This window comes from Sorex araneus, chromosome X (assembly GCF_027595985.1).
Source record: "Sorex araneus isolate mSorAra2 chromosome X, mSorAra2.pri, whole genome shotgun sequence".
NCBI lineage: Eukaryota > Metazoa > Chordata > Mammalia > Eulipotyphla > Soricidae > Sorex > Sorex araneus.
In genome coordinates, this window is record NC_073313.1 from 344,374,470 (window position 1) to 344,389,807 (window position 15,338).

Here is a 15,338-nt window from a genome sequence, read left to right on the forward strand (position 1 = left end):
GTCGTGGATCAAACTCAGGTTGGGTGCATGCAAGGCAAGTGACTTACATGCTGTATTATCATTTCTCTCCCATCAGTTATTTTTAATTTGCATTGTTTTATTTTCTTCAATAACAATAAGAAATTTCATGTGATCTAGTAATACTATTTTGTCTGACAAGTAGGTATGCTTAGTCTTGCTTTGAGTGAAAGGGATAGTCACAGGGGTTAAGGTTCTTGTCCTGCATGCAGCAGACCCTAATTTAATCCTTTGCACTGCTAGGAACAACACCCAGTACAGAGCTGGGAGTAGCCCTGGATGTAGTCCATCAGATAAACAGGTAAGCAGCAAGGAATTTAGTTTTTATGTTCTAAGATATAGAGAATTAAGATGAAAATGATATTTCCATAAGGTATCACATTTAAAAACAACAGCAATCACCCAACAAGACTCCAGAAAATCCACAGCCACAGTGGAGACCGCAGGGCACCAGAGAGGGATGACAGTATATTTTGAGTATCTCAAGGGTTAAAGACAGTCAATTTATAAAATAAAAGACATGACATGGATGGTGCTTACAGCCCCACTGTCACATGGGCAACATTTTATACAACAAATTCAAAATAGGGCACCATGTTCCATTGGGAACAATGAAACCCACCCAGTAAGAATTTCTGTGTAATTACCTCGCTTTTTTCTTTTACAATGGTTATTGTCCAGGCACCATTCACCTTCCCATGTCCAATTGCCAAACCCATATTCACAAATCTCAGTGCAAGTAACTCTTTCCACTTTGTGCCCATGAATTTTCTGCTTAATCTCTTTCTCTATCTTTTGTTTGTTTTGTTTGCTTTTTAGGGCATTAGTGCCACACATGATGGTGCTTAAAGGTTACTCCTGGCTCATGCTCGGGAACTGCTCTTGAGGTGTCTCAATGGACCCTGCAGCACCAACAACAGAATCCAGACTTCCTGCATAAGCTCTGGCCCTTTGAATTATATCCCCAGTCCCCTGCCTAAGCAGTCGGATCCTTTACTACACAAGAGAAAAGCACAAGTCAGACCACTTTGCAGCGTTTTAACAAGATGGTGAATAAGACTCTGGCTGCAGAGACTAGGAATTTTTTGTCTTATTCATCCTTGCATTCAGTGACTAATCTATAATGATCAGTTGAATTGAAATATTTTTAAACTAGAGCTGTTCTGGAAGATCCAAGGCATATTTAGTGGTTAGACAATCACTTGTAATAGAAACAAATCCCTGATGAATAAGAGCAGGTCGCTGGTCTTAAAATGGTTTCAGAACTTGGTAAATGCCTTAAGAGCCAGGCGGAGAGGTCGCTGACAGCTAAAGTCAGAGTCAAGCCAAACAGTTCTCAGGTCAGGTCTGACAGTGCCTGGCTGTTTTGAAACAGTGTTTCCCAGTCAACACCAAGGTCACAAGTCAGCTTGCTCATCAGTCACTCAACATGCTGCAATTTAACCAGGAATGTGAACTCACTGAAGCTCAGTCTTAAGGATTATATGCCAAAGTACAACAGCTACAGACTGTTCTTGAAGGAGCATACCTTTTGAGCCAGAGAGCTGTCTGAATATTCCAATTATCAAGAAACATCTTGAAACTTGTTGACATCTGAAAAACAAAGAAAGAGGGTTTGGGACCCACAAACAATGAAGTTTTAAGTCTAAATAATAAAGCTTTATCATGCTAAAAATAGATTGACAATGATAGTAGCATACTACTCTCCTTAAAGTTGTTCTAAAAAAATTCATTAATATTATAGTGGGGTTTCCTTGTGGCTTTTTGGGCCACACCCAGTGATGCTCAGGGGTTACTCCTGGCTCTGCACTGAGGATCAATTCTGGTGGTGCTTGGGAGACCATATGGGATGCTGGGGTTTGAACCTGGGTCAGCCACGTGCAAAGCAAATGCCTTACTTGCTGCACTATCATTCCGGCCCCTAATATTTTTAAAGGAATTGTTTATTTGTTGTTTTAAAGGAGTTGTTTATTTCAGGGAATGTAGAATGCCACTATTTTCTCCTATATGTTAACATTTATGGGGGATGTAATGGAATCATTACAGGGAAACGGCATAGAGTACGTAAATAACCTTACGGTGGCCTTTCAGTGTCTCAAGAACTACACAGCCACCACACCTGAAGCTGCAGTCTCTCAGGACTCTCCCTTTACTCACTTTCTACCTTCCTAGCTGTCTCTTCCTGAGTTTTGCTCCCTCTCCTGGAACTGCTACTCCAGGCAGAATACATCTAATGTTTCATTTCCTTCCCATCTCTTCACTCAAGCTTCTGCCACAAAAGCAATCTTTTGATCTTAAAACTTCTGATCACCTGATCTCTATTATTTCCCTATGTAACTCATTCTTTTCATTGTTTTTTTTTTAAATTTAAATTTTATTGAATCACCATGTGGAGGGTTACATAGTTCTCAGGATTATGTCAGTTATACAATACTCAAACACCCTTCCCTTCACCCGTGCCCATATTCCATCACCAACCACCCCATTATACCTCCCGCCCCCTCCCGCTTTTCATTGTTTTTGATGCATTTTGATGCTATAAATAATTTCCCATTATTTATAATTCTCATTAAAATCTCTCATAATCTAATTTCATTTTCCTCTTAATTTACCTGTCAAATATCTGACTCCATGTCAAACACACAAACTAACTTTCCTACTTGTAACATCTAAATACTGAGCACAGATACCTTATAACAATCAAGACTTTTGTCATAAATTCCATGCTTCCCAACCCAGCAGTAATGCTTTATTCTCTAAACAGTTCTCCAGGGATAATACTGGACATTCAGAATTATCTTTAATTTTTTTTCTATATCAGAAATAGATATATATCAGCAATTTCATAAGGGCAAACTTAATACTTCAAAAAATTCCTCACTTAGTTTTTTGGCTTAATAATGTCCTCCTTCCTTCATAGGAGGCAACTTGGCCTCCTGCGTTATAGAGATAGTATTGAGCATTAGACTCCAAATTATTACTACTGAAACTACAAACTCAACTGCATCCTTACTTATTCCTTGCCCTTTTCTGTCTCTGTAATAAAAACAGATCTTCTTATAATCTCTCTACCTCTCCAGTTTTATTTATTATAAGGCTGCTGGCTAACATTTCCTCTAAATTTAGGTAATGGCTAGTACTGTGATATTCCTTTCCACAGGCTTCTACAGACATGTTGACATTTGGTTTTCCAGCTCTTTCTATGGTTGCTCCTGAGCGTTAGTGGTGCTCACGGGGCTCACGCACTCAGTGGTCTAATTCTAATATTTCCCAAATTATAACCTCAAACTCAGATATCTGGAGTAACTACCACTTATCTGCTTGCTAAACAACTCAGCAAAACCTAAAATGGAATGCATTTTCTTTCCCTACAGACCTGCACAATTCTCTGTTCCATATCTCAGTGAAAAGTATCGCTGCAAGCTACATGTTTAACATGAAGAGGCCAGCATTACAATTTGTGTTTCTCATCATTTGGAGGCTTTATTAAATAAATGCTAAGTTCTTTCTTAAATACAATTAGTTAAAAAAATACAAATAAAAACTTTGAAATTGTCAGTAAGTAAATAAATTTTCAACTATATGGCAGCCTTTTCTATTTGCAATTAAACAAACTTCTATAGAGACTTGGAGCTACCGTTTGTTCGATGTAACACCAAACAGATGGTGGTTGATGCATCTGCCTGTGGGATGTCCAACATGAGCCATTGGTGGTACGTACGTACTGTTGTCTATGTGTAAAATCTGACATATGGGTATGACCTGCTCTCTTGCTCATTCCAATATTTAGCCAAGTTTGACTAAGTGTCTTAAACAGCTCTCTAGGATGTTTGTATTTTCCAGTCCCACAGTCATTACCCTGGGCTTGGTGGCAACAAGAAAGTAAGATGAGCACCTTTCCAATACATCATTGTCATACAAAGGTAACATATTCTACCTGAAGTAGCCAGATCTTTCTAAAACACACAAATGAGGAGTCCACTGTGTACTACCCATCCACAGTGCCCTATTCCTCTTACATAAAAGTTCAAAAATTAATATGACCTCTAGGATCACGTGTGAGTTAAGTTGACCACTTGCTTTAAGCCCTGTACTAACCCTGGCCTCCTGGCCTCTATTTCTTCAGGCCCATCATCACCACTTTCACGTACTCTTACTCTGTCGGGCTGCTTCTTCCTACTGGGTCTAGCTCATACCGATTCTTTGGGTTCAGCTTAAGACAGTCTTTCTTCCAGAATCTCTTTCTTTCCACCCACTTTATGTTGAATTCTTCCTTTACAAATATATACAGTCTACAGCTCTGATTAAAATCTGCCACCTCACCCATCACACTAAATTAAAGAAAGCTCAGAAAGCTCGTGAGTACTCAGGTTGTACAGCCTCATTCTCCGGCTAACCATTTTGCAGCAAACATGTTTGCAAACGGATAGGGGTTAAATGAAAAAAATATATGAGTATTATTAAAAATTATTCAATACCACTCTGGTACATAACTTATGATATATCATAACCTATGAAAGCCCTTAATTATAGTACTTAAGTCATGTAGTAAATAATAGATTACTCACCTCTATTTGCTGAATCCTCAGATTGGAAATTAAATCCCAATGAGCTGCTCCATTTTTGTCATATCCTCTGAAACCAAAGCCTGCAGCATTATTAATAGCATCCGCTGGAGTAAATAAAATGAAAGAAGTATTAAGACTTCTGTGTATAATATTCTATGTAACAATCTTCTATGTTCTCCAGTAGGTATGTGCTATACACTATGCTTCATAAAGAGGTCATAAACATAATTACACATAATGAAAAGAGTTATGCCATGAAGGACAATTAGGCTAATTAACAAAATCCAGGCAATAAGCATGAGTTGAGGGCAGATGGAGTTCAAAAGTTTCTGAGAACCAGTAAGCTAAAGCTAGACTTAATATAAGAAATTACTTTCCAGTATTAAACTGCCTCAATGATGGACGATAGCTAAGTGCCCAGCTGATAAGGAACTGCTGAAAGGGATGTTCTTTCTGGGATAACCTGGAATAGTGTCCTTTTAAACAGTGTATTTGAGCTTATTATAGCTAGGATTATATAAGTGAAGCTAGTACTTTAATTTTCCTTAATAGTTCATCAGAACCCCCTCATGTATACATTCTAAAATTTGTTTCATAATCCTTTTCATCACAATGTCCGAACAATTATTTTTTGCTTTATAAAGCTGTACAGGAAATTTCTGCCAAAAATGAGTTCCTTTCAAATCAACTAGAAAACTGGATATAATCTATATTATTTGTTTCATGACCAAGAGGGGAAAAAATTGAAATCCAGAAAAGTCTGCATGGAAATACATCCTTTATTTTCATTCATATTGGTGTTTTTTTTCTTTTCTTAAAAAAATTTAAATCACCATGAGATACACATTATAAAGTTGTTTATGATTGGGTTTCAGTCATACAATGTACCATCACCCATCCCTTTTCCAGTGTACATTTTCCACCACCAATGTCATACTGGTGTTTTTAAAGCATCAGATGAAATTTTTAAAAACTGTATATTGGGGGAAAGAAATAAACAGCAAGATTTTATCTTTATGTTTATCCTTCTATTAGTTTTAATGAGATCATAGCCATTGGCTAACTATGCACCTTGAAGGTAAGTCTATGAATATAGTAACATTTATGGTCAGTATAATTAAAAACCAAAAGTACAACTAATAAGAGCTACACATGCATACAAATGGCTGTTGGACAACCTCTGCCTCCCTGTGGTTACAGCTTCTCACCAGCACAACTGTTTCCATATTCTTCTTTTCTCTTGGCTTCTATAATCTGAGAGCAAACCCAATTTTAATACTGCTACCTCACCCACCACACTAAATTAAAGAAAGTTCCATGAGTACTCAGGTTGTACAGCCTCATTCTCTGGGTACCCATTGTGTAGCAAACATCTCACAAGAGTGACCGAAGGTCTGGTCAACAGTGACCCAAAGAAAGGATGAATGGCAAATGCAACCATGGGTATCTATCTCTATGTCCTTCTACCCCCAACTCCCAGCATAAACCCAGTCTAATGTTAGATATTCTAACACTTAAAGCTTGCAAGTTTTCATTATTATAGGGATGAATACAGTAATCTGTGATTTGATTAGAATGTTTTCAGGGGCGGGGGCTGTGCCTGATGGTAATTCAGGGACCACTTCTGGCTTGTATGCTCAGCAGCGACTATTGAGGTACTGGGAGGACCTTATGTGGTGCCAGAAATCTGAACTAGGGACAGGAGGATTAAAAGCAAGTGCCCTAATCCCTGTGCCAGTAATTTGTGACTTTAAAAAAACCTGACCATTAATATCTATGTAAACCTGAGTCTGTTCCAACATGGACTAAGTCTCTCTTTCAAACTTGAGTTGAGGAAAATTTTCTGAAATTCCTAGAAAACAAATTTAAAGACAATGACCAGGAATGTTTGTGTTTCTTGGGGGACATTGTGGTACCAGAAATCAGATTTGGGGCTCTAGCAGACAAAGTAGGTGCCTCAGTCCTCTGAGCTCTCTCCCTGTCTTTAAGAAATCACTTTTTTTTAAAAAAAAAGAATTAAGGGATGAGGAAGAGCAGGAAGAGTCACAGGTTAAGGAAATATAGCACCTGGGGATGCTAGTTCAGTGGGTAGGGTGCCTGTCTTGGACCCAGCCAACCTGGGTTCAATCCCTGGCACCCTATATGGTCATGCATGCACCACCAGGAGTAATCCCTGAGCACAGGGTCAGGGATTATTTAACTCTAATTTGAAAAATAAATCATGAGTACATAGTATATATTTTTTTCAAACAAAAGTCAGTGGGAAGAAGAGGTGATGAACTTGTTCACACAGGAACTGAAGTGTCTTTCATTGTTTCTCTGCATCTCTTTTGAGTGACAAAGAATCAGAAATAGAGTAGGCATTCAATACACAATTGGCCTGCTTTATTTTTATCCCATACATAAAAATGGACCTTATCAATTAGCCATCGGTATAGTTTTAGGATTATACCCTTACATGCATGGTCAAATTCTTTGCTCTACAGAGATGGCCTTAATTTTTTTTTTTAACTGTATGTATTTAATCATACAGCCTCAAGAGGGCACTCTCCTGACTATCTGTAAGAAAGACATACTTAAATGTACTAACAGAAAGTTACTTTACGTGTTACTTACCTAATGTCCATGCAAAATAGTATTTAGGTCTGGCAGCCAAAAGAGAGACATAAAGATAGATAATCTTCGTTGGCCATGAAGCTGTAGCTTGAAAATGTTCATCAATGTTGTACTCGACAGGTAATGTTTTAGAGATGGTCAAGTGAAATAATAAGGAAAGTCCACAGACCAAGAGCTTCTGAACAACAGCAATCTGCAAATTTAAGACAAGACTTTATCAACTGAATCCATCCTCCTTTTAACTCATTTTACATGCCACTGTGAATAAATCTTCCTGTATGGAGCACTGATCCTATACCTGTTTATATACTGCACACACCCTTTTTGGCCCTAAATTTCTCACTGTACAAACATTTTAAACTTTATCTCTAGCTCCTGTCTCTGGGTTTAGGATGGAAATGACACTAGAAATCCCAATTTGCAGTTCCATAACTTTTTTCTGGGAATAAAAAAAAAAAACCCTTCACTGTGCAAAGCCCTAAGTTTAATTTCCAGTACATAATTCCCTGAGCACATACTGGTAGAGCCCCAAAAGAGATGCAGAAAAACAATGAAAGACCCACTTCAGGCCTGTGTAGCACAGCACTGCTGCTCTGACCCCACGTCAGGACCCCATGTCCAGAACAAAGACAGCAGGTTGGACCCAGGTCCCTGAGCACTGCTAGGGTGGAACCCACTCCCTCCAAACCTAAATATCATCACTGGAGCATGAGTGTAAATAGACACCCCCAAAGGCATATTGGTAACTCTTTGAAGTTGAATTTTATATGTTTCTATATACACACATGTACATACATAAATAGTTACCTCCATTAGGCTCTTTTAAGCATTTTCTAAATTCTAGGAATTTTATGAATATTATTTTTATAATAAGTTACACTTTTCTTTAGATAAAACTCAAAGGAACTATAAGCCCGAGAGAAGCAAAAGATTTTCATAAGAGATTGAAGGAAAGTAAAGAATATTCCTTATAATACTCTGGTAAAGTTAAGTTACTTTGAAAGAACCCAACTCAGATTTCTTTTTTATATTTTTAATAGGCCAGAATATTTTAATCTAATTCATTTAAAGGGTTATTTACAGGTTACAAAGGGAAATTAAGCAAGTTGAAGAGAGAAAGAGTAGATCCAGATGAAGGAGTGTGACAAAATACTGGTAGAGTGTCTAGAGACCAAAAAATAGTTAAGGGGGCTGAATAGTCATAGGGGTTGCGTGTGATCACTCTAGTTCAATCTCTGGCACCACATGGTTTCCTAGACACTACTAAGTATAGCCCTGGAAGCCTTGGTGGTCTCCAAGCACTGCCAGGATGAGCCAGGTGATCCTTGGAACCATAGGACCAGAGCAGCACTACATCCAACCAAGCACAGGGAATTGAACTGCCAGCCCAGTTGGCTGAGAACCACTGGGAGTGGCCTCAAGGCCCTGAGCAGCACTTGGTAGTCATACAACCCCCACCCCACCCTGCAAAAATCAAATTAACAGAGTATTTTGCCAAGAAATAATTTTATAACACTTTCTAGAACAGTGCCACAAAAATGGTTCAAAAGCAAAGATTTGGCATGTGCCAGATTCACCGCACTTCTGAAAGACTTGGCTTTGGTTGACTCACTCTGGTTGTTCTTGGCAAGAAGGCCTGAAAATCAAGAACCCTCAATGCAGTTGCTCTTAACTTCATTTCCTAAACTGATTTTAAAGCTTTCTCAAGGAAAGAAACTGAGGCCAAGATGGTCAAGGAGAACTAATGATCACTTCTTCCTGTGATTATAAACTGTGAATCTATACCCAAACTAGAATTCTTCTTCACAGAAACATACCTGAAACCCTGCCAAATAAATCTTTCACAACAAAGGACAAAAGCAGAGCCAGAAGATGACTAGAGACAGAGATCTCACCAGGAGCCCTCACCAAGAAATAATTAGCTGCTATCAGAAAGAGACATCTAAGCTGAGGAACTTTACTCTGGGGAGCGGGGCGGGGAAGAAGGGGTTGTGCCAAACACCTGACACCCAATTTCCTACATTCCTTACACCCTAAAAAGTCTCCAGAATGACAGAATCTGAAGGCAAACTTCTGATGAGAGTACCACCCACCTCTATCAAATAGCTGGGGTAGGGCGACGATTGTCGAGTGCTCTCTTCTACCAGATAAATACCTAGCTCATGGGAGGAGTCTACATCTGACAAACAAACCATATCCTACAGACAGAAAGCACCAAATAAACTTTACAATGAAGAGCCAGTAATCCAGGGGCCCCCACTGGCAGCTGTGCTCCCTTGCTGGCCCATGCCCAGCCAGAGTTAATTCTGACCCACCTGAGTGCATGCTCTGTCACTATCTGGGACTGGGGTCCTGGCGTTCTCTTACAACTCACTCTAGCACTTGTTTCCCAAATACAGCACAGATCTGTGGGCTGAGGCAGCTTGGTGGTTGCTGGGCACTGGCAACCTTGAACTTCTAATTGCTTCCCAAACTGGTGCACACATGTCTTGGGTACTTGCTATCTTGAACTACAACTACCCTGAAATACATCAGAGAAATGTAAGCTACCTGAAGAAGAAACAATCGTACTTCTGAAATTAGATCAATGGGAAAGAACTTAAAACGGAGACAGTATGAGAGAATATTAGATAAAAGTTCAGATATAATCCAGAGTTACAGAACAAAGTTGGTGGAAGAGTAAAATAGAAGAATGAAACAGCAGAACAAAAGAAGTTGAGACAGAGACAGTGGGCTTGAAGGTAAAGCAGTAGAAGCTACCCAAAATTACCAAGAAACAACAAAGATAACATAGGAGCTACATGGAACAGGATCAAGAGGAACAACATGACATAGGTATTCAAGGCAGGGAGGGAGGAGAGAGATTCTTATTTGAAGAAATAATACCTTAGAGCTTTCCCAAACTACGAAAGGAGTTAGATATCAAAATCTAGAAAGCTCAAAAAAGTCCAAACAAAATAAGTTCAAGCAGACATACACATCAAGGTAACATTATAATTAAAATTGAAAAAATAAAATATAAAAAGGGAATCCTAAAAGCAACAAGAAAAATCAAGACTAACATATAAGACCACCAGCAGATTTCTCAAATTTTTCAACATAAACTCTATAGACTCTGGAGAAGATCTCCAACCAAGGATATTCTACATAGTTAGGTCATCACTCATACTTGAAATTGGAACAAAGAAATTTTCAGACAAAAAGCTAAGGAAATTGGGGCTGGAAAGATAGCACAGTGAGTAGGGTGTTTGCCTTGCACGTGGCCGACCCGTGTTCAATTCCCAGCATCCTATATGGTCCCCCAAGCACCGCCAGGAGTAATTCCTGAGTGCAGAGCCAGGAGTAACCCCTGAGCATTGCTGGGTGTGACCCACCCACCAAAATAAAAGCAAAAAAAAAAGTTGAGGAAATTCCTTGTTACTAAATTGATTGCTAAATTTCTTAAGAATTTTAAGAAATTCAACTTTGGTACATCTACACAATGGAATATTATGCAGCTGTTAAGAGAGATGAAGACATGAAATTTGCTTAAAATGGATAAACATGGAGAGTATCATGCTAAGTGAAATGAGTCACATAGAAGGACTGCACTCACTTCTGGAATATAGAATAACATCACATGAGGCTGACACTCAAGGACAGTAGATACAAGGGCCAGGAGGATTGCCCCATAGCTGGAAGCCTGCTTCATGAGCAGACGGGAGAAGGCAGATGGAATAGAGAAGGGGTCACTAAGAAAATGATGGCTGGAGGAATTAGTCAGGATGGGAGATGTGTGCCAAAAGTAGATAATGGACCAAACATGATGACCTCTCAGTGTCTGTGTTGCAAGCCATAATGCCCAAAAGTAGAGAGAGAGAGTATGGGGAATATTGTCTGCCATGGAGGTAGGGGGAGGGTGGGAGAGGGGGTGTATACTGGGGATATTGGTGGTGAGGAATGTGCACTGGTGGAGGGATGGGTGTTTGATCATTGTGTGATTATAACCCAAACATGAAAGCTTGTAACTATCTCACAGTGTTTCAGTGAAATTTTTTTTTAAAAAAAGGTGAAAATTTAAGAAATTCTTATTTTTTTTAAATTCTTTTGTGTTTTGGGTCAAACTCAGCAATGCCTTGATTCAATAGGAAAACTGCCAAATACGGCACAAATACCCCAAGTGCCAGTGACATTAACACTTCCTTTCTGTAGAGGGGGATCCATTCACCTTAAGTTATGTGCAAAATTATACACTGCTACTATCTAGTCAGAGTCCAATTCTTGATTCCGGGATCTTAATTATCTTTCCAATATTCCAAAATAAACTTCTGAAAATAGATACTGTACTCATCTTTTCTTTTTATCATGGCAGTGAGACCTCAAAGAATTAAAGACTGACACAGGTTAATCAATGAGTGAGATCCCAACAGACTCAGTTTCAAGTCTGAAATTTAACCTAGTTTGATACATCACATCTCAGTTAACATTTAACCAGTAATCTTTTAGTGTAAGAAAGGGCAACTTTTTGGTATATGAGTCACAAGGAAAAAAAGAAATAACAGTTTGTATGACTGACTACACATTTATTCTTTTTCTCCACATTTGACAGTAACTTGGAAAGAATGACAATTCTTTGCTCTAAGACCCATATTCAGAAAAGATATACTAGTCCCCTATATTGTCTCCCAGTCTTTATAAAACAGGATCTCAGCAGTTTCAGGAATCCTGGCAGTTCAAAGAAAGTACAGATTATGACTGGATATGAAACAATTTGGCACAAACTCTGGGTACTGCCTGGTTTGAATTCCATTTTACCTACTGAAACCTGGGAATCATTGGTCAGTTACTTCTTAGCCTGAGTCCTGTTTGCTCATCCACTGGATGTTAAGGATACACGATCTACTCCTAAGGCCTCACTGAGCACTGAGAGCAACAGTGTCGGGTATTTTCAAAGGTGCCTAGAACAATAGCAGCTGCCACCTAAGTTTCAGCTACCTGCATCATTTCAAGTGTGGGACTTTGAAAAGGGTTTATGAGAAAGGTGATACTTAAACTAGGCCTTGAACAGGAATAAGATCTTAATGGTGATGATCACGAAGAGAAGGAAAGCAGGAAAGGAAAAGGATGATTTCCATTTGTCAGACCACACGTTTAGATAAGAAAAAAGGGCTGGGAAATAAATTTGATTAGGTCCATGAGAAATGCTTTCATGTACAATAGACTATATCCATAAAAAAATCATTCTCACTAAAGAACACAGCATTTTTGCTTAAGTAATTTTACTTTTGTTCCTTAATTATGAGTGTAACTTTCACTAGGCATCAGTACTCTTGGTACAGTGTCAAAAGTCACTTATCTCAAAAATAGTTTTGAAGGAATTTATAGATAAATCAAAATTTGACATTATTATATTTACATAAGAAAGACTAACCACTACATGCTATAGTTTCCACATGGTTCTCATGATCTTACATTTGGAGATGGCTCTGTTTTTTCATACTGTACTTCTTCTTTTCCATTTTCGCCTGGTTGTGCCATGTGGTATGATCTGCCTTCAATAAATGTAATGTAGTCTTTGTAAGAGCACAGTGGTCCAGCCAGGATGCCCATGAAGTTACAGTTGTAACTTAGATACTCCAGAAGACTTGGCATGCGCCTACAATGAAAAGACATACAACTTTAAGAGGTAACATACGTTTCCAGAAAGTTTCACCAGAATAATCATCAGCTATTGCTCACTGAGTTCCAAAATGAAATAACCTTTGCATTTCATTTGAATCCATACAATTAAAATGAAGAAAGACTGTAAAGAAGTAATGTTACAAAGCATTTTAGATAAGAGTTTCTACACAGATCCTCAAAAACAGTTGCGGAGGATTTCGACTTCATTACTCATGACAGCAAATTTAAGATAAATACGACATGACATACATGGGAGCCTGAGAAGGAATGCCTAGCCTAACCAGATCTGGTGGCAAGGAGCTAAGCAAGGGAAGATTTGTCTTTTACAGGGAAAAGTTCCTCTAGAAAGACTCAATCTTAGTAACAGAGTGATGTGTGTTAAAGGCAGAGATCTGGAATGATGACAGAATAAAATTTTAAAGCAAACTTTAAAATTTTGAAGGGATTGGTGTTCAAACAAGATAGGCCTGAAAATCAATCATAAACCTCTTTGTAACTGTAATTCACAGTGATTCAATTAAAACAAAAATATACATACCTTACAGCTAAACCTCTCTGTGATGGAGTTAGTTCTTCATCCTTCCGAAACATGCCTGAGAAATAAAAATAGGTACTACAATCAATTTCGTTTTCTTACAAAGAAAGAGCTATATATTTTTTTCCATTCCCATCACCTGAAATTCATGTTTTAAAAGGCCAATTTTGGTATGACCATTTTGTATAATTAGTACTTTTCTTTCTCGCCAGAACAAAGGCCCAGTTGTGTGTAAGGGGGTTGTGTAACAACCCACAGTGCTAGGTATGCATAAGATAAACATGGAAGGGGGTGGATATGGCTTAGTTAGTGGGAGAGAGCAAGCCTCACTCGTGGGAGGGCTTGGGCTCTATCCTTGGAACTGCAACAAATAAATAGGGGCCAGGGTGGTTGTTCAGCAGTTAGGGGGACTCTGGGGACCCAAAGTCAATGCCTATTCCTAAATGGCTCCCCCAAGCACTGCTAGTTGTGGCCCTAAAGATCCCCAGATCCAGGGCTTAAGTAGCTTCACATGTTCAGGTCCCCACATTGAACTGTCTGGCCCAGCTGAGCACCACCAAAACTCCCTGAGACGTACCCAGGAGGCCACGAAGAAAAATAACAGAACTAATTGAGGAAAATTATGATGCTAAAAAATTCCCCAGTGTGGGGGCCACTGTTCTAGTAGTACAGCAAGTGGGGCGCTTGCCTTGCATGTGACCAGTGCTTGCTCATTTAGTTCTATGCCTTTTCAAAAAGAAGTGTTACATGTTTTCTGTTATTGTATGACTGAATCAGCAAGCCTCAGTACTATGAACAAGAAGCTCAACTGCTCCTCCATGATTCGAATGAATAAAAACTGATCTGTCATTTTCATCATTCTTTTACATTCTTCCCCAACAGTAAGGCATTAGTTATGATTGTACATTAAATTTCAAGATCCTACAAACAAAGAAATTCAAAATTAACAAGTCAACAACACACTTCAAAATATTTGATGGTTTTTCCTAGCAGATGGTACAAGATGGTATACACATGGTGGGGCACCAAGGACATTCTTGGAAAAGTACTCCCTCCATCTCGGAAGGAAGGAGTGGACTCCTGGGACACTGGCTCAGACTGTGAGCACTTCTTATGGCTAAGTGTCTGTTCCTAAAGACAAATATGTAAATGTTTACACTAAAATCTAGGTTAAGTATGTGATTGTATATATAAGGGAGAAGGATAGGGGGAAACATATCTAAATTTTAATGGGAGTGTAACACAGAAGTGTTTTTATTAATCCTGTTAATAAAGTCAATTTACACCAAATGTCTATTTCCTTTATTCCCTTATATTTTAAATTATCTTTTATATGAGTCATATGACTGAGTTACACTTTTTTACTTTGTTTTCATTATTGAATTGTATATAAAATATGACTATACTCATGGAAAATAATTATATCTCAGCGGAGTTAGACAGTTGTTCCATCTATTATATGTATTAAAGCAACAATATTATTTCCATTCTTTCCTTCCCTCTGATACTTAAGAGTACATTATGGTAAAATATCAAGCAAGACATCACTTAACCATATTTTACAGTGATACAAATTAATTTCAAATTCTTACCATTAAGAAATTAATTTGAATTACAAATTAATTTCAAATTCTTACCATCATGAATTTCATATGCCAAACTAGTAATCTTCTGGGTAATTATCATCATTGGACTGTAAATAATAAAAAATAAAAATTTTATTTTCAATTTTTAATACTAATATTTTTAAAAAACTTTCTTCATATGATTACAAAACCCTTATTTTTTTAAATTTAAAAGGACCTCAATAAATTTTAAAGGATATGTTGGGGGCTCCTGTGTCTGGGGTGGGTATAAGTGACAGCATTTGAATTTCTCCTGGCTTTCAGAAGCACTTATAAGGCTCTGTACAAGAAAAGAAACTCAGGGGCTGGAGTGAT

General features: G+C 38.3%; 1 protein-coding gene across 1 annotated transcript in view; it reads right to left on the minus strand.

Moving 5' to 3' along the window:
• Window positions 1-15,338, minus strand: part of MBOAT2 (membrane bound O-acyltransferase domain containing 2) — a 143,283-nt gene that overhangs the window by 13,908 nt on the left and 114,037 nt on the right. The window contains exons 5-10 of the mRNA XM_004609371.2: window positions 15,036-15,091; window positions 13,402-13,456; window positions 12,654-12,837; window positions 7,203-7,395; window positions 4,587-4,690; window positions 1,547-1,611 (exon numbers count right to left, since the gene is read on the minus strand). Of these exons, the coding sequence (XP_004609428.1) occupies window positions 1,547-1,611; window positions 4,587-4,690; window positions 7,203-7,395; window positions 12,654-12,837; window positions 13,402-13,456; window positions 15,036-15,091 (657 nt within the window). The remainder of the gene's footprint in view (window positions 1-1,546; window positions 1,612-4,586; window positions 4,691-7,202; window positions 7,396-12,653; window positions 12,838-13,401; window positions 13,457-15,035; window positions 15,092-15,338) is intronic.